Source organism: Manacus candei, unplaced genomic scaffold (genome assembly GCF_025592945.1).
Source record: "Manacus candei isolate 608988 ecotype Guabito, Panama unplaced genomic scaffold, ASM2559294v1 h1tg000033l, whole genome shotgun sequence".
In the NCBI taxonomy this organism is placed as follows: Eukaryota; Metazoa; Chordata; class Aves; order Passeriformes; family Pipridae; genus Manacus; species Manacus candei.
The window spans coordinates 5,386,522-5,408,340 of NW_026138081.1; the positions used below are offsets into that span (position 1 = coordinate 5,386,522).

Sequence of the window (21,819 nt, forward strand, 5' to 3'; positions counted from 1 at the left end):
GGGAGGGGAATCCTGGTGAGAGTATGAAGTTCTTGCCCAGCACTAGCAGTAGATCAGGACATGCTGGTAATTGTCCCTGTTTTGAGTTATCGTTAGGCCAATGCAATAAAAACTGTTCTTGCTTATGAGCTTCTGACAGCAGTAGTGCAAGTGGGCTTCTGGTTTATAGCCATGGTGTCTTAATGTGCAAATGACTTACGGAATCTCATTTTGACCTGCCTATTTTACTCTTATCCTGAGGCAAGATAAAAGTGCCATTTTAAAGTTGACAGCAATTGAGCCAGAAAAATTTGTTTAACTCTTACAAGTTTCCTAGGAAAAGGAAACTCACTGGAGAGGAGTTTTGTAGCTTTAAAATGTTGTTCCAAGAAGAGATACTCTGTATAGTGTTTGCTTGTTCAAAATTTTCAGGTATGTAAAATAGAACTTATTCTTTGTTTATGAGGAGCCAACAGGCCAGTGGAACAAATGTTCAGTGTGACGAACAGAGTACTGAATGAGAGGAAAAATCAAATAAGAGTAGACAAGTGTTGGGGTGGTTTTTCTGCCCAATGGGAACAGCAGTGAAATTTTTTGCCATAAGCTGGCTTGAAACACTGAGATCTATTGAGAATTCTCCAGTTTAAGAAAAAGATTTGGTAATTTCAGAGTAAGAAGCTGGCACCTGGGAAGTGAGCATGGTGTTTTTAATCAAGTGCAATTTTTGTCTTTTGTGTGACTATTTCATGACCTTTAAAAAATAATCAGAAATATCCTTGGCTTTTGATTTTTGAAAAATGGTGAATGTAATTACAGGGCTCTTGTCTATTGCATTTTTTTCTTGTATGTGTGATGAAAGAACTGTACTTGCTTAAACAACAGGGGAGTAATTATACTTCCCTATATTTGCAAAACCCTTAATACTGTACTGGGCACTGCTACACTGTGGACTTAGTGACAATTTGGTCTTAGTAGCCCAGTAAGGAAATGATAATGTAATTCACTGAGCCATTTTACCGAGATTATCTTAAACAGTAGCTTTTAACTTAGGGGTTTATTTAATACAGTTCAGTAGCTTAATGCCTAGCTTTGTACCTGAGCTGCTGCAAAATTCTCTTTCTTTAAGAAGAATGTATGTCACAAATTGTAATTGCTGCTGTGTTCTTCTCACATACATAAATCTAAAAGAACCCCCCTGAACCCAAAGTGTCCTTAGTTCTGCCAAAGTTCACATAATGGTTTGGATAAAGTGCTGTGGCTCAAATCCACTTCTAATTTTTTCCCACTGTTGGCTTCTGGGTTGCTGCTTTAAATCTGAAAAGCAATTCTGTAATTACTTGGTGCAGAAGCATTCATGAGAACAATAAGAAGAAACTTATTATCATAGTGGTCTTTTTTTATGTCAGGTCTCTTCCTTTTTTGTATAACTTAAGAATTATTCACTTTACAGTTCTATGAGTGTCTTCAGCAGTTTTGGGTTGGTTTCTCAATCTGTAAAACCAGTCATGCTAATTACATACTTTTCACTGCTTTTTTACAGTGTAAAGTGTCATCCTAAATAAATAACAAACCATAGTTGTGGCTTCTGGAATCTTGCAGAAGCAGAGCAGCCTACTCTAACAAAAAAGTCAAGATCAGCTATTTACTTTTATCCAAAGATTTTTTTAAAGGGCAGAATCTTTCTCCTTGTAATTTAAACAATATTCAGGGTTTTTTTCCAAATCAATTACTCAAACTTAAAAAAAAAAATACTGCCTATCCATGTAACTGGCAATGCCCAATAACAGGAAAGCTCAGAACAAGAGTTGACTGAGGAATGGTAAGAATTTTTCCTCCAAGTATTTTTTGTTATGTTTGCAGTTAAGCATAAAACCAAATACAATGATGAAGAGGGGAAATAACAACAGGGTGTCTCTTGCTCATTTCTGTCAACCTCCTTTACTTCAGTGTATCTCTGAGGTTGAAATGGAATTATCAGCATGTTTTTGCTTTCTGTGAATCAGATTACTTTATGTGGAAATGCATAAAATTAAGGAAAAGTGGAAGAAGTGTTCAGACTTTTGCTCACTTTATAAAATTGCAAATACAGATATGGGTAAAAAAGTCTACAAGCTTCTGTTTTCCACCTCTACCCTTTCTTTCCTGTTCCAATGGTCTCTTACTTTTGTGAATGGAACTGATACAAGGGAAGGCTAAGGGCAGTTACTGCTACCTCTGTCCCATGTACCTTTCCTCCAAATATTGTTTGCCTTGTGCATCGGTTGGCCCTCGAGATGGAGGCAAGCCTAACTTTTCTGGCATGGACTCCTCCTTCCAACAGATTTTCACTGTGTAAGTTTACATTTTGGATTACTGCCCACTTTGATGCCTAGTGTCATTTTTGCCCATAACATGTGCAAAAAATAGTTACTAGAAATTGCAAGTTTTACGTCCCTATATTTCAAAAGGAAAAAAAACCCCAACAATTCCAGGTGAAGTAGGTTGACCCTGGCTGGGTACCAGGCACCCACTAAAACCGCCCTCTCCCCTCTACAACTGGACAGGGAAGAAAATATAACAAAGGGTTGATGAGTTGAGATAAGGTCTGGAAGAGGTCACTCACCGATCACCATCACGGGCAAAACAGACTCAGCTTGGGGATATTAACTGAATTTTTTACTAACAAAATCAGAGCAGGATAATGAGAAATAAAATAAATCTTAAAAACACCTTCCCCCACCCCTCCTTCCTTTTGAGCTCTGCCTCCTGCCCCCAAGCAGCACAGGTAGACCAGGAATGGGGGTTATGGTCAGTTCATCACAAGTTTCTGCTGCTGCTCAGGGAGAAGACTCCTTCCCCTGCTCCAGTGTGGGGTCCCTCCTATGGGAGACAGTTCTCCATGAAGTTCTCCAACATGAGTCCCTCCCATGGGCAACAGTTCTTCACAAATGGCTGCAACATGGGTCACTTTTCCATGGGGTGCAGTCCTTTAGGCACAGGCTGCTCCAGTGTGGATCCCCCACAGGCCCACAATCCTACCAGGAAAGCCTGCTCCAGCATGGGCTCTGCTCTCCATGGGTCAGCAGCTCCTTGCCAGGACCATGCTCCAGCATGGGTTTCCCACAGGTTCATAGCCTCCTTCAGGCATCCACCTACTACAGCACGGGTCTCCTCCAGGGGCTGTAGGTGGATCTCTGCATCCCCATGGTCCCCTGTAGGCTGCAGGGGCACAGCTGCTTCATCATGGTCTGCACCACGGGCTGCAGGGGAACCTCAGCTCCGGTGCCTGGAGCCTCCTGCCCCTCCTTCTCCACTGACCTTGCTCTCTGCTCAGTTGTTCCTCTTACATGTTCTCACTCTGCTGTTCTCTGGCTGCAATTATATCTGAACAACAACTTAGTTTTCCTTCTTAAATATGTTATCATAGAGGCATTACCACCATTTCTGATTGGCTTGGCTTTGGCCAGTGGCATGTCCATCTTGGAGCCAGCTGGCATTGGCTCTGCTGGACATGGAGGGAGCTTCTAGCAGCTTCTCACAGAAGCCACCCTGGTAGCCCCCACCCCACTACCAAAAGCTGGCCACACAAACCTAATACACTAGGCTATTCTCATTTTTAGTTTAACTACCAACAACATTCTATTTTCTAATCTTGCATTGTAATAAGAGATTTTGCTCTGCAGCTTTTTCCAGTTAAACTTGCTCACAGTCAAAAATTTTGCCTCAGTAAAAGCTATGCCAGTATTCTAGTGCTGTGTAAAGATGCTCCAAGCTGGGACTTGAAATCTGGGTCCTTCTGTGCCCCGAGGAAATTAGACTCAGCCTAAATCCAGGCTGGACCTGTAGATATGATGGATAGGTGTACTAAGCCAAAGAAATTGTAAACTGAACACTTTTCTCTGTCGTCAATCTCTAAATATCAAGATTTATGTTTCCTGTGGAACATTTTTTTGGTTGAAGCTTTTAATTATGAAAGAATTGTGGTCAGAAGACATGGAGCATTCTTGCACATGAGAAACCTAATGTAAGAGAAGTAATTTTCCCACAATTTTGCAATTAGAAGATATTGTCACTACATTACAATGAGAGAACACCTTGATGCAGTCATTTTAAGAAAAAAGATTTGCTATTGACCATCCCTTTCTAACAGCTCTGCAGTGAATACTGGTTCCAGGTTCTACACAGGTAAGTTTCAGATGAAGAGTTTTTCTTTTGAACAAAAGGAATGAGGAGAAAGACACAATGAGACAGCAATCTCCAGACCTCTACTGTCTCAGGAAATGGCCTGTGTGAAACTAAATTGACTTGAAACTAAAAAGCTGATTGCTTGATCAGTGCAACAAGGGGAAACTACCAGGTGACAAATACCAATGGTTTGTGGAGGGAGGGGGGAGGCTTTTAAAGTCTAAGGATAGTGCTTGATGCATGCTTTATGTAAACTGTTATTGCTGTTAGCATAAAATGATTTCATTCTGTCTGTCTTCTTTCTCTTCTGGACTTGGCCGGGCCATGTACAAATCCCAATCATTCAACTGTACTGGAGAGTAGATAGTATTTACCTCAATAATGGTAGTTTCTTTTCGGTTCTTTTTAACCCTCAATTCAGATGATGGTTCGAAGCCAACGCCTACCATGGAAACCCAGCCTATTTTCGATGGAGAAGGTAAGAACATCCCTTAAAATAACAACAAAAAAAGCTACTTCCCTCTCCCTTTTCTCTAGGGTTTATGGCTTAAATGCTTTCTTATCCTGCAAAGCAGAAAAGCCAGTGAATCTCATAAGTTATCCAAATTTCACAGTGCCCTTGGGACCTCAGGCATTTTCCCTAATCCTTTTACATCCTCCCTACTCTTCTGGAATCCAACAATAACACCAGTTGACCAGATTCTTGGCATCATCTTCAAGTAAAAAGTGTCAGGGTAAATAAGAAAAGGTGCATCAAGTCAGAAATGGCAACTTCCTTTAGACTGTCCTTACCCCTTTACTATCTCCACCTTCATGATACTAATGCTGGGAGTTTCATAACCTCTGCAGTGTGTTACAGCTTCACAAAAGGAAGGGTAATGCTAAACCACAGCTTGTGAATGTTGACTTGGATGAAAATTGCTGGGAGGTTTCTTTATTTAGCAATTGCTTTCATTGACGCACACACTATTTAAGCAAATGAAGTCATTGTCCTAGGCCCACTTAATTCATGGCCCACCCAGGCAGTTTCCTTCTCAAACGGGCAATCTTGCAATTGTATTATTTTGGATAGGGAATTTCAGACCTCAGTCTACCGAAAGCCTTTATACAAGGATAAAATGGCTGTCATCACAGAGGGTTCAAGCCTTTTACACATACAAACATAAATACCCGTGGGGATAGTGGTCCTTTGGTAATGAATGGGCCTAGTAGCAACTGCTTATATCTTGCATATTGCTTAGAAGTAGTGCATGTTTTCTGCAGGTTTAAACCCACAACCATTATAGTAAAGCTATGGGCCAAAGTATGAACCACTCTGTGACATATCTGAAACTGTGGATCATAAGGCAGTGAGGGAAAGCCTAGGTGTTTCATAGTGGTCTGCTGTACTTCACTTTTTTTTTTTAAACTGGATCAAAGTCAGAAATGGAGACTACTGAGCAAAAGTAGGTGGTACTGTACTGTTGATAGTTTATGCTTTCTTGTAAGAATAGGTGATGGGGTGGGGTTTTATTGTTGCTAAAATAATCTTATTTAATGGCAAGATGCTGTGGTCCTATCACTTCCATTTAGTGATCATAGGTTTGTAAGAATCTTCTTGTGAGCTTTAAGAAACAGCAAAACCCTCAGAGCAAAAAGCATTCTCAAATAAACAAAGGAGACTGAAGCCATGCTGACTATCTCTTGTTTATATCAAAAGAAAGTTCCTCCTGGCAGCAAGCTGATACTGTATTAAATTACTGTTTGTAATCACAAACTTCTGACCTTTAAGTCTTCCCCTCAGAGGGTGCTCATAGATATTCAAAGGAAAGAATGTGCTAGTAGAATGCAGGAATGAGATTGTGATTAATACAGCCTATTCAGAAACTCCTTCTGGGAGAGGCTCAACATTTTGGTCAAATGAACTGGGCAAAGTTCTTGAAGTGGTATGGTGAACAGACCTTTTCTGGTCCTTCTGGGGATAGGCAGAGTCTGAAAAAAGTGTTATCTTCTCTTCTATGAAAAACATTTTCAATCAAAAACCTTTACATTGATTTGTAGGTGGACTCAAGTCTGATAAATGGGCTTGGACTGTGTGATGAAAGATTGCCTCTCACAAATGTTACAATATATTATGCAAGACCTTATCTACTAGACTTTGAGTGAGAATGACTAATGCAATGGCTTCCTATTGTATTAGTGATGTCCCTTATGACTAGGGAGAAAAGACTGACAGGCAGATTAATCAAGCTATGCATCGATGAATAACCTCTTCTAAGTTTGTCACTCTATATTTTTGTCATCTCTACCAGTAAAATAGGACTAACTAGATTTCACTGATGGTTGTAACAATAAGCACAAGAAAACCCATTCTGTGCCTGACCAAAGGTTTGTGTAATCCACTATGTTTTGAGCATGCTGCCTCCAACAGTTCGCTAAAGTGGGTAGACAAGGAAGAGTAAGAAGCATTTGACTTTAAAGGTGACCTAATAGCAACCTTCCAGTATCTCCAGGGAAGTTTTTCAAGAAGATGGAGCCAGGCTCTTTGTATTAATGCATGATGAGAGACAACAGTCACAAATTGAAACATAATGGTTGGACTGAATATAAGGAAAAACTTTGTCACCCTGAGGACAATGAGGTAGTGGAACAGATGGCCCAGAGAAGTGATATTCTGTGCTTCCTTTCTGAGCCAGCTGGATAAAGCACAGGGGCAGGTTGGCTCTGGCAACTGAGTCCTGGGGTGCCTCAGTCAAAGCATCACCAACCAGTCCAGGTGATTGTCCTGCTCTGCTCTGCACTGGTGTGGCCTCACCTTGAATATTGTGGCAGTTTTGGGCACCACATTATAAGAAAGACAGTAGGCTCTTAGCATCCAAAGGAGGGCAACAAAGATGGTGAAGGGCCTTGAGGGGAAGCCATATGAGGAGTGGCTGTGGTCACTTGGTCTGTTCAGCCTGGAGAAGAGAAGACTGAGGGGAGACCTCATTGCAGTCTACAACTTCTGCAGGAGGGAAAGAGAAGGGGTGGGGTCTGATCTCTTCTCTGTGGTGACGAGTGATGGGACCAGAGGGAACAAGATGAAACTGTCAGGGCAGGATTAGGTTGGATATTAGAAAAAAGTTCTCCACCCAGAGGGTGGTTGGGCACTGGAACAGGCTCCACAGGCAAGTGGTCACAGCACCAGCCTGCCAGAGTTCAAGAAGCATTTGGACAATGACAATGCTCTTAGGAGCATTGGAGCTGTACTGTGTGGGGCCAGGAGTTGGACTTGATTTGTGTGGGTCCCATCCAGCTCAGGATATTCTATGATTCTAAAATCCTAAGCAACTTGATCTGTTCTTTTAGCTGACCCTATCTGGATCAGAAAGTTGGACTAGACACCTCAGGATGTCATCCTGAACAATCCCTTGATTCTGTGTGAGCAAACATGTCGCGATACTTCACTAGAATACTCTCCCAATGCCCTGGCTAGGTCTTCCTCAGGAATAGCTTGTACTTCATGTCTGACACAAATGGCAGATGACAGAAAAGGGCAAAAGAGTTATCAGTTCACCTGTCAGGTCTAGAATCTTCACAGATGTTCAAAGGAGTTGAAGTCCAGATCCTGTTCCATTTCATTGGGTTTGAGAACTGATGGGTTCCTGTAAACCTGTATATTCAAAGTCAGGCAGTCAGGGTAGAGCTGATAGCAACATGAATGGACAATAAAAATGTGAATTTTTTTTCATGTTTTGCCTTTGGTTACCCACCTTCAATACACAAGGGGCTGACTTTTTTCAAAGGGCATTAAATACACTCAGCTTCCCCTGAAATGTGTGATACCTCTTGGACCTCAACATCTCCAAGATGAAGGTTCACCTTTCTCATCTTTTCACCTACATTAGAGGATAATGAAAATTCACATTTCAGGCATAAGTTCTCCTCCCACTCCATATCATCCTTCCTGAGGGCATAAGAGAGCAGTGCCAGAGATAATGTAAATCAGATCAGTTAAATTCTGCCATCCAAGGTTTAAATCATAAATCAGCCATCTCTTTAAAATTATTTCATATCATTACAATGCAGGTCTTAGAGGTGTTTATAGTGAATCTTAGGACAAGATTCTCCTCTGCTGAAGACTGTTTCATTAATACCCCTGCTATAGCTTTAAAAAATTGTATTCCCTCTTGCACTTCTAGGTTCTGTTTATTTTGCATTCACCCTCTATTTAGTTTCAATATGCAAGGTGTAGTAATTTCCTAGAGATATCTTCTTTAAGCACCTTTTCTTTCTCTTAATTCAGTGGTAATCTACTCTGTCCACATATCTGTTGTTCAGACGAGTCTGTGTTGCTTGCCTGTATTCAAAAATAATGTCCAAGTTAACTGGATTAAAAATACATTTTTATGCTAGATTCCAAAGGAATAATTTCTTTTTCTTTTTCTTTCTCCTCTTTTCCCAGAATTCCTTTTTATGCACCTTTCAACCTTACTGAAAGATGTGCACCATTGTGTTTCTAAAGGCCTTTATTCATTCTTCAGCATCTATTGACTTTGGTTGTCCCTCCTTTTTCAGCTATAGACATATCCAGTCCATATGGTGCAGAGTCAGTGCTAAATTTCATCCCAGATTTTGGCCCTTTATTGGGAGAACTACTTCAAATTAAACATTGGGTAAGAGCTAAGAAGGAGAGAAGCATAAAAATAGAAATAATCCATAAATCCATTCATTAAAATAGTGTAGTGAAACCTGCAGATAGGACAATTTTTGATATTCCAGCAGTAACAAAAGTTTGCTTAACAGTATTCAACTAATATTTCCTTGTGGAAAAAAATGCCCTGAACACAATTACCATAATGCCTACAATAACCATAGCTGAAAATATTTAGGAAGGAGAAATTTCTTTTTTTCCCCCTTCATGCTCTTGTAATGTATAATCAGTTTCTCTTGTAGTCAGCTAGCTTCTCCCTTTGCTGAGCAGATCCATGTAAGTGTCAACAAGGGAGTAGGAAAAACTTTTGCAAAATCTTCTTAGAGGAACTATTTAAGGTGTGTTCTTGTGGGAACTAAAATTTTTTTCAAAAAGTATCAGTTTTGAAAATGCCACTTGAGGTGTTCTAGCCAATGGTATCGAGTATTGCTTTGTTCAATTCTAGTCAAATGCTGAGGTTGTATCTTTTCTGTGGATTAGGGCAGGTTCCGATGTGTTTTAAAGTTGATTATAACACACCTCAGAGGAGGTGCTCTAAGCACTTTTTCCCCACAAAATTATGTTTAGATGTCTTGGTTAGTGCATCAGACATGCTTTTCTAACCAGGACTTGTTTCTTTAATAGATTGACTTTCAAGTCTTTCCAGAAATATCTTCATGTCTCTGCCTATTTATTTCGGATTTTGTTGTTGCTTGTTTCAGGGAACTGACTGTGGCCAGCTTTTCTTGGGCTGTTAGAGCAATATTTAAGGTCTGGATTGACTTATTTTAAAATAGGGGTTTCATATGTACTTTCAGGAGAAACAAAATATACTATAGCACACAATATAATCTTTGAGATCTCTAAGTCCTGAAGAGGAAGGCTTTAGACTTGAGAAATTAGGAAGTGGGGGATAGAGAGATTTAATAAAAATGTTTTACCAGCAGAGAGGTACTCCCTGGAATGGGAAGATAATGAGATAGCCTTGTGGAAGATTTACAAGTGGTGGTTCATAAAAGGTGGAAGATCTCACCAGGAGATGAGCCTGTCTCTACAAAGATGATGGATCAGTTAAGGCATGATTGTAGCAAATGTTTTGTCTTCTGTGAAGACAGATTGAAAGAGCAGAGATTGTCAAGCTTGGAGAAGAGAAGGCTCTGAGGAAACCTTGATAGCACCTTCTAGTCCCTGAAGTAAACCTACAGGAAAGCTGGAGAGAGATTTTTAACAAGGGCATGTAGTTGACAGGACGAGAGCTAATGGCTTCAAACTAACAGGGTAGGTTTGGATTAGATATAAGGAAAAAATTCTTTACTGTGAATGTGGTGAGGCACTGAAACAGGTTGCCCAGAGAAGTTGTGGATACCCCATCCCTGTAATTGTTCAAGGTTGGGTTGGATGAGGCTTGGAGCAATCTGGTCTAGTGGAAGGTGTTCCTGCATATGGCAGGGGGGTAGAAACTAAATGATCTTTAAGGTCCCTTCCAACCCAAACCATTATATGAGTCGGATTAACAACTATGTGTATTTACTAGTTGCTGTAGTTTCTCTAAGGATGTTATATTTTTCTCTTTCAGAAATCACAGCTCCAACCCTTTGGATTAAGCACTTGGTCATCAAAGATTCCAAATTGAACAGCTCCAGTATAAGAAATTCAGGTAACGTTCCATCTAAAAAAAATTTATTTTAACTAGTCTGCAGTTTCTTACCATCTGTTCTTGTTTCGTTCTTTCTTCATGGTAGCCATCATGGTGCTTGTGGGACTTGAAGTCCGATTATAAAATAATTTCAGATAACATCCTTATTTGTGTCCAGACGACCATAGTCAATATGTGATGAAGGGTGTTTGTTTCCACAGACCATAACTGGGGAATCTCTACTTTCTTGATCTGTTAGTTCACCCCAGCCATCTGCCATCTTTATTCTGTTTGCTGTTCAGCATGGATATACAAACTGATGTATTCGGCTCAAAGATCTGGGCTGTGGCTTTAGTCTAAGCAGTTGCAAAAATATAGAAAAGGGCTTCTTTTCTAGAAAATTCAAGATTCTTCTCTGCAGGGGATATTTTTTGATAGAGAAATGATTGGATAATTTCACAACTGAAAGTAGGTTACTTATGTCTGGGCCTAAGAAAATGTTGAGATTATTTTGTGGGTAATGGAGTGGATGAGGGAAAACCATAGCATAAAAAATAGCAAAGAAGAGATCCTGAACATAAGTGGGAAAATGGGAAGCAGGAAGATGTGAAGTTAGGGTGTAAAACTTGAGACTGGAGAGCAGGGTGAAATGGTGGTATAGAGTCATTGAAATCACAAGAAACTGGAGACTCTGATGAGGAAAGTTATGGATTCTTAGTAAGAATGGTTTCTGTCTGATATATATTAACTGAAGTGGGAGAAATTAAGAAATTAAAGGGAATAAGAGAAAGAAATTGCCATAAGAAGCCATGAGTTTACTTTAATGTTTGAATAGGAGATGCTACTATTTTCCATATCTTATGAAACAAATATGCCTAGAACTGGCTGCTGGGAATAATTCCAGTTGCCTGAACAGGTAGATTGTGATATCTTGAAGTGTCTCATCACCTGGTATTTCTGGATTAGCTAGAGAGCATTCACGACAGTTCCTTTAGCCTTCCTATGCCACTTCCCAGCTGCAGGGTGAACTTGGTCCTAGGTTGGGTGAAATTCTCTTGCTGCAGAGTGGAGAAGATCTCTTAACAGGCAGATGTCCATCATTGTCCAGACCACAGTTTTAACAAGTGTCTTGTGCCTCACCTCCAAACTGGTTTTGTAGCAGGGTGGTCTGTGTAAGATCTGCCAGTGGGAATCATCCAGAAGCTTCAGATGATATATGAGTATCAGCATCCTTCTTTAAGGATGTCTTTCAGGGGAAAGCAAATGCAGCTTCTGTTCTGTGAGCTTCTGGCACAACCAGCAGCTCACAGGGCAATTGAAAGCGACAGTTTAATATTAAAATCCTGTGTAATGGGTCCTACCTATTTTGGTGACCAACTTTTCTACTAATGCAGCAATCCTGGTAGCTGCAATGGAAAGAAGAGTCGGTGCTAAGAGGTTACAAAAAGACTTGGAAGCAGGAGGGTTTTTTATTGGAGACCCTTTCTTGGCCTGACAGAGCCAAAATAGGCTGCCTTTCATGTTGTAAAGGCAATCATTGAGTGTTTAGTCAGGGAGCTGCCTGATATGAACTGGAATTTTGTCCATGGGAGAGTTCCTTTTGTGAGTTTGCTTTTGTCCACTTTTTTCAATTGTTTCTGATATCAATTCTGTTATTCAAACAAAATTATTGTGTTCTGTTATTCAAACAAAATTATTGTGGATGCATGTTACAAATGAAAAACAAATGATCTTCTGAAAAATTCAAGAGTTCTGTGAGAGGCGGTTTATATAGCAAGCTAAAAGGAGATGTGTGGTTCATCTGACCCAGACTTACTGATTGCTCTGACACTCATTTACTGTAGGTTCTCATTAAGAGACTAGATTGCCAATTTTTATGCCCAAATTTCCATGTTAGGCCATACAAATACCCAAGCATCTCAGTTTCTTGCAAATTATTGATATTAAGAAATGCTGCCTAGAGCTGTTGTTTAGCTGGCATTAAGTGTGGGCTACTTCAGACTGTTTCTTTCAACTAGTGAAGCCTAGTCCCCTTGTTTGATATCTCATTCTTTTCATCCCTTGTCATATATATTAAAAGGCAATATATGGTAGGTGGGATCAAACAGTAGAGAGCTGGGGGGGGATGATTATAATTTAGAATCACATTTCTTCAAATGTCTTCAAGTCTGTCTTGGCTGTAGATGATGAAACAGCTGTCATGAGATGGGCATGCAAAGTTGGGGGATGTTTTTAATTGCTTTTGGCCCTTATCATCTTGAAATATTAATACTTGGCACATTTCTGATTTTTCATTTATTTTTAAAGGGCTAAGGTAAGTTTTACTGGCATAAGATTTGGATTTTTGGGTTTGGTGTTGCCTCAGCTATATTGTCTATCTGGGTTTACACTTACAGTCTTGAAGCAGATATAGCCTGGTATCCTCTTGCAGTAGTTTAAAGGGATCACTGAAACTGGAGGTGAGAAAAGATCTAGTAGGTCATCTAATCTACTCCCTTAGAGCTAATGAATGTTATACTGTACAAAGAGCACCATTTTCTAGTGTAGCATAAATTAAGTGTAACCTTAGATAATAAAGATTTTACTTCTTCCCACAGGAAGCTGCTCTGTTCTCTGAACTCAATTTCAGGTTTTGTCTTTTTGTAATATTCAACCTAACTTTTGCTTCTATTTCTTGGAGTTTGTATAGTGAAATGCTTAACCCTGATGTAACTCCTCCCTGCCCTAGTTAAATAGCACTGTCCTTTGCAGTGAAGAGAAGTCCATGTACTACTGTCAGAGGACCTGTTCTGCTCTCTAATTAGCACTGATATTGGACAGCTTGGAAAGCAAGCACCGTCACTGTATCAACCACGAGGAGAATTTAAGAACTACTGTATGGAGTCAAATAGACTCTTTAGTTTGCTCTCATTGTCTCTGGTCAATGTTAGGTGAACCACTCACGAGGCAGCTGAGCATTGCAGAGCTGGTAAATACCCCATGTTGCATATGCAACCTCTGTCTCAAGAACTGCATATGAAATCTGAGTGTTCCACCTTCTGTTTAGTGCTGACAAACAGAGGAGATTCTCCTGAAACTGATCTCTTTTTTTGGAGCATTTACATTTTACTTGGCATGTGTAAATCCTAATTAAACTAGGGATCGGAAAAAGGAGAATGACTCTAGTCCAGTGATTCTTAGAGCACTTGACTGAGAATCTGTATGTGTCCAGTGAGTTTTTCTGCTCTCACTAAAACCACATTGCTAGGAGGCATTGCTAGTGCTGTTACCCCAGCCCACTTTAAAGAATGAAATGACAACTAGATACCTTTCTCAGTAGGGTAAGATGTAGATTCAGATCTTCTCAGCCAGAGGCAGGAACCAAAATATGAACATATGAACTATTGAACAGCAGAAAAGTTGGGTTTTTTACACTTACAAACTGTGTCATCTATCTGTCAGGGTTTTGGGATTTTTTGCACCAAAGTCAGTTTTTTGTTTGGGGGCAAGTGAAAGGTCTAGATCAACACAATATTACGGTGGCAAGATGACAAAAACATTTTTTTGATGTTTGCTTTTAATTCCTTTTCCTGTTTCCCAAACATGCACATCCACATATGCATACACATGGATATCCTGAGCCAACTAAGCCAGTCATTTAGCACTCTCCTCTGTGGTGTGTCATTTTTAACACTGCCAGAGCAGGAGGTGATGGCCATTCTCTAATCAGCATGGCTGGGAACTGTCTTTTCATTCTTTTCATTCTGCTTTTACTGTTTCAACCCCTCCCCTCCCCCCCATTCCAGACTGCAATAGTCCAAATTATTTTTTTTACAGTTCTTAATCTAGGAAAACACTTGATAATGTTTCCTACTTTCAAGAAATGTAATGGCTGCTTGTTTAGGAGCACGCCATCTCCACTGAGGAATCCAGGGGTTTTCCTCACTTCCGGAGTTGGGTTATCTCCAAATCATTTGTGCTACTTAGTGATTTGGTTTTAGTTAGCAAGAATTTCCAGCCTGTATCCAGCTTACCGTGACAACCTTTAAGAAAACCACAGAGTGATGTAATGAGTGGATGCATGGAAAAATAAACAGCTCTGGAGAAACCAGCAGTAGCAGCCTCAAGTAAATATTCTGCAGTCACTGGGGTTTTGATAATGACGTTATTTGAAAGGAAGAATGAGTAATATATTAAGGTTAGCAGCTGAAGACAGGTTTGTGTGTGTGCCTAGTTTTTTTTTTAAAAAAAAAAGAAAAAACCCACAGCTGTTTATTTCACAATCTTGCTTGGAGAATGGGGGCCAATTCCATGTGGCCTGTTCTGTTCAGCTCTGGCGACCCAAGCATTGTACAGGCATCTCATGATGGCATTCCAGTGATAGCACTTTCTCCTCTCAGGAGCTCTTAGTGGACAGAGTAAAATTGTGAATGAGCTTTGAAAACAAGAATCGTGGTATTCACATTTCTTTTTCTTGAGTCCACTTGGAGTCAAAGCTTAAGGGCTTTTCAAAGGGAGAAAAAACTTGAAAACTGCATGTCTGTGTATACCCTACCATCCACCCTGAAGGGAGGCTCTGTATTGTTGGGTGCAGTTTGTCTCCAGAGATTTGCACAGTGAGGTGGGATGTGATTGCATCAAGTGTACTAATAGGATTTGGGTTCTCTGGTTTGTCTGTGTTCCTTTAAGTTTTTTCTCACTTGCAGGAAAAAAAGAAAAGGCAAGAAAACACCCATGGGCACTCCAAAAAAACCCCTCTCTAGTACTCAGCTAGGACCATTTTTGCTGCATGCCTTTCTTAACGATCAGGGATAGTGATTGCTTCTAGGGGGAATATACTCATGGCTATGTTGCCTTAGCCAAATGGAGGCTTTCTAGGATTCTATACATTAAAAAGGAGTCTGTTTTTGGCTATATTGAGTATCAGTGTAGTTCCTCTTGAGTCAGGTGAGCCCAACCAACATACAGCAGGATATATACATATAGAGCATGCTGATAAGCATATATGTATATACATATAGAGCATGCTGATTTGCCCTGGAAAAGGAATATGGCAGGAATATTGGTGGGATACCCCAAAAATAGCCAAGTTTGGACAAAAGCTTAATATGTTATTAGGACTTTCCTTTTCAGAAGTGAGGATAAACCCAAGGAGCTTGAATGCCTATATTATTTTCCAGAATGGGGAGACATTGCACCTATTTGCATTGAATGTATAGTTATTTGAAGTTGGACCAAATCTCCTCATGCCTTGAAAATGTGAAACACAGCAGAGAATAAGGAGCCACAGGTAGATTCAGATGGCTCCTGAAAAGCAAAGTAGTGTTTTGAATGGGGGCAGTTTCTCACCTGTCTTTATTGCTTTATCTCCAGCCTTATTGTTTAGCTGTCTTGTCCTACTGTGGTGCACGGCTCTCTCCACCTTAGTATTTGAAGATATGTGAGGCCATGGACTTCTGCTTGTCCTGCTGACAAGCTCCAGCTTTCTGCTACTACTAAACTAGTTGTGTTAGTTCCAAATTTACTGTCTCTCCATGCCAGTTGTTTTAATGTTACTGTTCAAATGTCTCATACAGGATTGTAGGCTCTTCCCCAAAGTCTGTGGCTGGTTAGTGTTAATCAGGATACCAAGTGGAGGAGGTGGCTATCACTTTGGCAGGAAAGCCGGTTGGTCGAAAGGGGGATGTAGTCAGGCATAATTGTGCTTTAACAACATCTGAAAAAGACGTTATGGCAGAATTTGAACTGGAAAATGTTGGTGCCTGTGAATGATACTCTAATGTTGACTGCAGTCCTTCTTGATAAATGTTTTTGTGCTTCTGTATCCTCTGGGCATAACGCCTGGGATTAGTTAGTGGCTTTTGAATTTCTCCATAGCTTAGGAGGAAAAAAGTGTCAATGATGGTGTCAAGAACAGGAGCTCATGGGAGGGAAAGAAAGAGTGTTAGAAAGCTTTTGCCTTTTCTACTATCCTCTCTTAATGTGTCCTGTCTGGCTCTTGTCCTGCATATTGAGTCTATGCCTCCCAACAGAGTGCTGGTCTGACCTGTCAAAACTCTTGGGCTAAAAATCTATGACTTCATTGTCCTACCTGCCACAACTATTTATCTTCAGACTTTTGTATTACTCCTCCCACCCTTTCTTTTTATGAGTGTTTGTTTTGGTTTTTTTTTTTTGAATTAATTTTAATTTAGATTTTGGCTTGATATCAAATGAAGCAATCTCAAGAGAAACTTGCTCCTGTTGAGTATGAAATGAAAACTTACTAATTCCATTACATTTTCACAACAAATATCTATGCTCTTATCTGCTGAGTTCCTGCTTCATTGCAAGCCAAAATGTGATGTTTCTTCCTTACTTTTTATCCTGCCCTTCCCTCCGGCTCCAACTGTGGTTCGGGCATCCTTTCCTGTCTTGGCTGCTGCCTGGGAGGCCTCTGTCTCTGTCTTCCTCCTGGAAGTTCTGAGAAGGTATGATATGTGTGATGCCTAAGTGTGATTCTCCCATGTCTCAGTGTGACAGGTGTGTGTGGTGAAGAAGGGAGTATGTAGGGAAGAACAGAGGCAGGGGGAATGGAAGAATCTAGACCAGGGCCCTTCTCAGACAGCCAGCAAACAAAGTCATAAATAACATGCCATTGGGGACCAGTTAATCTGCTCTATGAAAAGGTGCAAAGTATACAAGTGGGAAAAATAACATTGTATAATAATCGGCATGCAACCATAGGTGTTAAACCATATGCAGCTAGGCAAATAAATGAAGCTCTCCCTGAGTGCTGTGCAATAAATCATTCCCAAAGAATTCAGTCCCTCCCCCTTCCTTATCCCCCAAAGAAAGAAAACAAATTGCTTTAGACGTGGAGTCAACACTGCTACTCTGCAGCTGCCAGTTAAGGCAAGTGGACGGGGAGCAGTAGGAAAGGGGCAAAGATATAAGAATCTGGGGTAAAAGGGGAAATAAAAAACAACCCTGCATTTAAAACCACTGACGATTAGGTGGGGAAGGGAAAGGAAATAAAGTCCAGCACCAGGTATTACCTGGACATACAGGGACAAACTGAGTGTGGTCAACTTTGTGGAGTTTGTTTTGCTTTTTAGCAGAAGTTGGTTCATATTGAAGGGGCTGCATTGATTTGCTTAAATATTTTTATAGCAACTCCTTGTTGTATGTAATAGCAGCATTCAGCATAGGCTTGTTGGTGGATCTGCAGTTCAGACATCCATTTGAATCCAGTTGATGCCTGCAGATAAACTGCACGTGATCACTCACCTTCATGCCTCTCTTGAAATGTTCCTGTCAACTTCACAACATTTCTGAGATACTACAATTAAGGAGGAGATGTTTCAAAGTAACTGTCATTACTAGCTCCTAGATAACCTCTGGAAAATGTTTAGACCTAGGCTTCTCCTGAAACCAAAAGCCCTGGTGGGGCTTGCGAGTGATTTGCAAGGAGACAACTGAAGGAAAAAAAGGCTTCAGAACACAGATCAGTATATCCTTAGGAGTGTCTGTTGCCCCCAGCTTTGTCCAAGAAGGCCATGGATATTGCCTAGTACAGCATAAGACTGTGAAGCAGTAGAGCTGCATTCCAGAACTTTGGAAAACCTTACTCCTCCCATGAAGGTGTCTTTTGGTGCCAAGCTTAGGGTGAAGAGGTTCTCAGCTTTGGTGGGTCTTGGAGATGGAGTGAGTAGATAAGAGAAATGTGTGAGGCCCCACAGGAATATCAGTAGGGCTTGTGGAGCAGCAGCATGGGAATATATCATAGAATCATCTAGACTGGAAAAGACCCTTCAGATCAAGTCCAACTATTAGCCCAGCACTGCCAAGTTCGCCACTAAACAATGTCCCTAATTGTCATATCTATGTATCTCTTAAATGCCTCCAGGGATGGTGACTCAACCACTTCCCTGGACAACCTGTTCCAGTGCTTGATAACTTTTCTGATGAAGAATTTTTTTTCTAATATCCAATCTAAACCTCTCCTTGTGCCACTTGAGGCTGTTTCCTTTCATGCTTTCACTTGATACTTGGGAAAAGAGATCAACACCCGCCTTACTACAACCTCTTTGTATGTTGACTGTGTTCTCTTTACTTTCAAACTGATGTCATCAGTGCTGTGAACCGTGTTGTTAGAATCCTGTGTATATTTTGGAGAGAGGGTGGGACTGCCATCCTCATGTTCCATTTTTCTTGGTGGTTATCTCATTTTTGCATTTTGCCAGACCACCAAAATAAGGAAGTGGTCAATGGGAACTCCCACAGATGGAGTGGCTATTGCCTATGTAAGGCTGCAATTCAGAGAAATCCTGCTGGGAGCATTAACTTCAGCTATAGTATCACTCTGTAGTACTTCCTTTGCCTTTTAAGCCAGAGCATGGAAGAGGGCTATACCCGTCTCGTGACACTGATGAAGTGAGAACTCATCATGGCTAATGTCTGAATTCCATGTTATCATGAACTTCCAAAGCCTGAATATTCTGCCCAGAGACAGCTGATTCAAGCTAAATATCCAGAAGTAAGTGCTAGCACTACTGTCAGAGACAATTCCCTCTGCCTCCTTGTAAAGTGCTAAATATTATCAGAAAAAGCTGGTCTATCACTCCATGAAAAGGCCCATCACACTATAAACCTATCTCTTTTGCCTTCTTTTACTCACTGTAGTATCATAAAAAAAGAACGTTGCTGTAGGTAGGAAGACCAGTCTGAACTGCTTTTTACCTGACTGTGACAGTTTCCAAAAGCTTTCTATTTGGTGTCCTATAATTGCACACTTACAATACTGTAAAAATAGCATGCTTGTATACTCTAGCCAGCAGAGGTAGTCAAGTTCTCCAATAATTGCTGTGCTAGTTGTTCCAAGCACTATTAAAAACAGGTGTGGAAGTGAAAATAGTTTCCCAGTAAAGCTAAGGCTCCAGTGGAAACACCTATTGCTTCTTGTTTTATTGAACAGTATTCCTCAGTGTGGAAAGAGTGCAGTGGAAAAGGAGTATAAGGAAAATAAATGTGTTCAGAGACAGGTGGCTTATCTCAAAACTCAGTATGCCTCAAGCTCACAGTGCTTAGAAACTGTGTGAAATGGAAAAGAGGTATTAAGGAACAAAAAACACAGACTCTGTGTAGTTTTGCATCAAAATGACAAGGACAGTGTCTAAGGTTGAAAGCTTTTCTACTGCTGAGGAACCATCCTGATGTCAAGAACTGAAGAGGCTGCATTTTGATGCCAAACTTTCTCTCCTTAGACTGTGGAAACTGTTGTCAGTGTGAAGGTACTGCACAGCTACAGCTGTCATATAGAATCCAGGTGCTTATGGGGGGGATCAGAACCCAAAATCTGGAAACTTAAACCAGATCAAATATCTTCAAGATTTTAGTCTGTGTTAGCAAAGAGGTTGCTTCACTCATTGAGGATCTGCTGGAGCTTCTCAGCCTGTGTGAGGAGAATGGAAAAGACCTGAAGGGATCATGTATTTTTTTTTTCTCTCAGTTTTAACCTGGGGTCACATCCGGTTAATAGCAGCTCTGACACATGTAACCTGCTTCTAATGTGGCAACAGAGATCCCACTGCCTCTTCCAGTTAGTGAACAGTTAATCACCAGGACTTTTTTATATCAAACATAAATCTCCTTTCTCCAAGTAAGCTGTCTGCTACTTGAACTATGCATGGAAGAAAAAAAAATTCTATGACTATCTTTTTTTTTTTTTTATAGAACAGCTTTTATGTCTCAGAAGACTGAATGTCATCCCTAGACTAAACAAAGTGAATTCTTTCGGCCTTTTCTCATAGATCAAGTTTCCTAGACCTTTGCCTGTTCCCTTTGCTCATTCATGCCCTTTTGCCAAATGGTCCACCTCTCCCTCAAAGTGCAATGCCCAGAGCTTGTACACAGGGCTGACATAAAGGCTTACCAGTCCTTAGTGCCCCTTTCTTATGTGAAACCCCTGTCATTACATCCCACAGCTAGACTCTCTTGTTTTGACTTTTTTGTTGTTGTTTGTAATGTCAGGAAGTTGCAGGCTTTTTTTGTGGTCTACCTAAGCTCCTGACCATTTTTTTCCAAGTCTTGCTGTCTCGCCAGTAATTTTCTCTCAATGCACTGGATTTCTCCTTGCTGGTTGTTATAGTTTGTACTTGTAAGTTGTGATCACACTGACTTAAAACCATTTATCAAGGTGACTTTGAATTCTTTCCTGAAGTTCAGTCTGTAAATTGGGTGCTCTCTTCCACTAGCCAAATTGGTCATTTAATTTGATACAAGTCTCATGATAGCTTTCTAAACTGGACTGTTTCAAAGAGAACTTTTGACATCTCGTCTCGAAGAGTGTATTTTTCTTAACCTGCAGTGTTAGACATCTCATGGTAACTGTATACAGTCTGGATTTTCCTTGTTTGCTTGTGAGAATGACACAACTTATAATATGCTCTAATGAACTAGAATTTAAGCAGAGCTCTGTTTAATGCATTGTGTGTTTGCAGGTTTTTTCCTAGGATGATGTACTATAGCCATAAAAAAGGCATTGGTCTCTTTCTGCCATCCTTCACCCGGTCTGGCTACAGCTCTACGAGGGCTAGGGCTAACTAGCCTGTGTGACTAACTGCTTGAGATGGGATGGTAAAAAGAGTCCACGGCCTGCCTTGGCAGTTGAGTTAGAATTGCAAGGACAGGTAGCTTTCAACTGACAGGTTTCAAGATGAGTGGGTGTGGATCTTTATTCCTGTGTGGTTTGGAAACCCCGTGGAGCAGACTCCTTTCTTAACTGGGCAGCACCACAGGTTCTGCTAAGTGAGCACAAACTGAGCATCAGAAAGTCCCTCTAATCCCTGAAACAGTGCTTTCTTCAGCCAGTCCTCCTTATTTCAAGCTAGAGGTTAGATATTGAATAGACTTCTCATCATGTAACACTGGTGGGAATGCAGTGCAGCTTTATCTGAGCAGGAATAAAATGGCAGGGGAGGGATGTGTTCCTGGATAGCTGAAGTTTAATGAGCCACTTGGAATAATGCCTTTTTTAAAATTATACCCCACCTGTTAAACCTTTGCGTTGTACTTGTTCAGCACTTGAACATGTAGCATCTGCTTCCTCTGTAGCCTATGCCTTGAGAAATGAAATGGAGTGAGTACCAAGGTAAAGCAAGGACTGCTCAATTGGTACAGTGTGGGAGCACCTGCAAGCTTTATTTTTCTTTCTACCTTTATATTAGCCAGAATACTCTGGAGGGACTATGATTCCAGACAGAACAGGGTGGAGTGGGTATCAGCACTGATGACTAACAGAGGTGTGGAGAGATTTATGCTATCCCCATGAGCCATATTTGCTCAGCTGTTATTGTGCTCCTAGTAAACACAGAAGGGGTTGTTTCTCTCCCTCCACCCACAGCCCTGCTCAGTGAACAGGCAGCTAGTG

At 40.7% G+C, this 21,819-nt stretch overlaps 1 protein-coding gene across 11 annotated transcripts in view; it reads left to right on the forward strand.

Moving 5' to 3' along the window:
- The window catches only part of SMOC1 (SPARC related modular calcium binding 1), a 132,761-nt gene that overhangs the window by 78,322 nt on the left and 32,620 nt on the right, over nucleotides 1-21,819 (forward strand). For 8 of the 11 annotated variants that reach the window (XM_051791430.1, XM_051791428.1, XM_051791431.1 and 5 more), the window contains exons 6-7: nucleotides 4,532-4,621; nucleotides 10,371-10,451. In XM_051791430.1, coding sequence (XP_051647390.1) covers nucleotides 4,532-4,621; nucleotides 10,371-10,451 — 171 coding nt within the window. The remainder of the gene's footprint in view (nucleotides 1-4,531; nucleotides 4,622-10,370; nucleotides 10,452-21,819) is intronic. The other 3 variants (XM_051791434.1, XM_051791435.1, XM_051791438.1) reach the window with 2 other exon arrangements.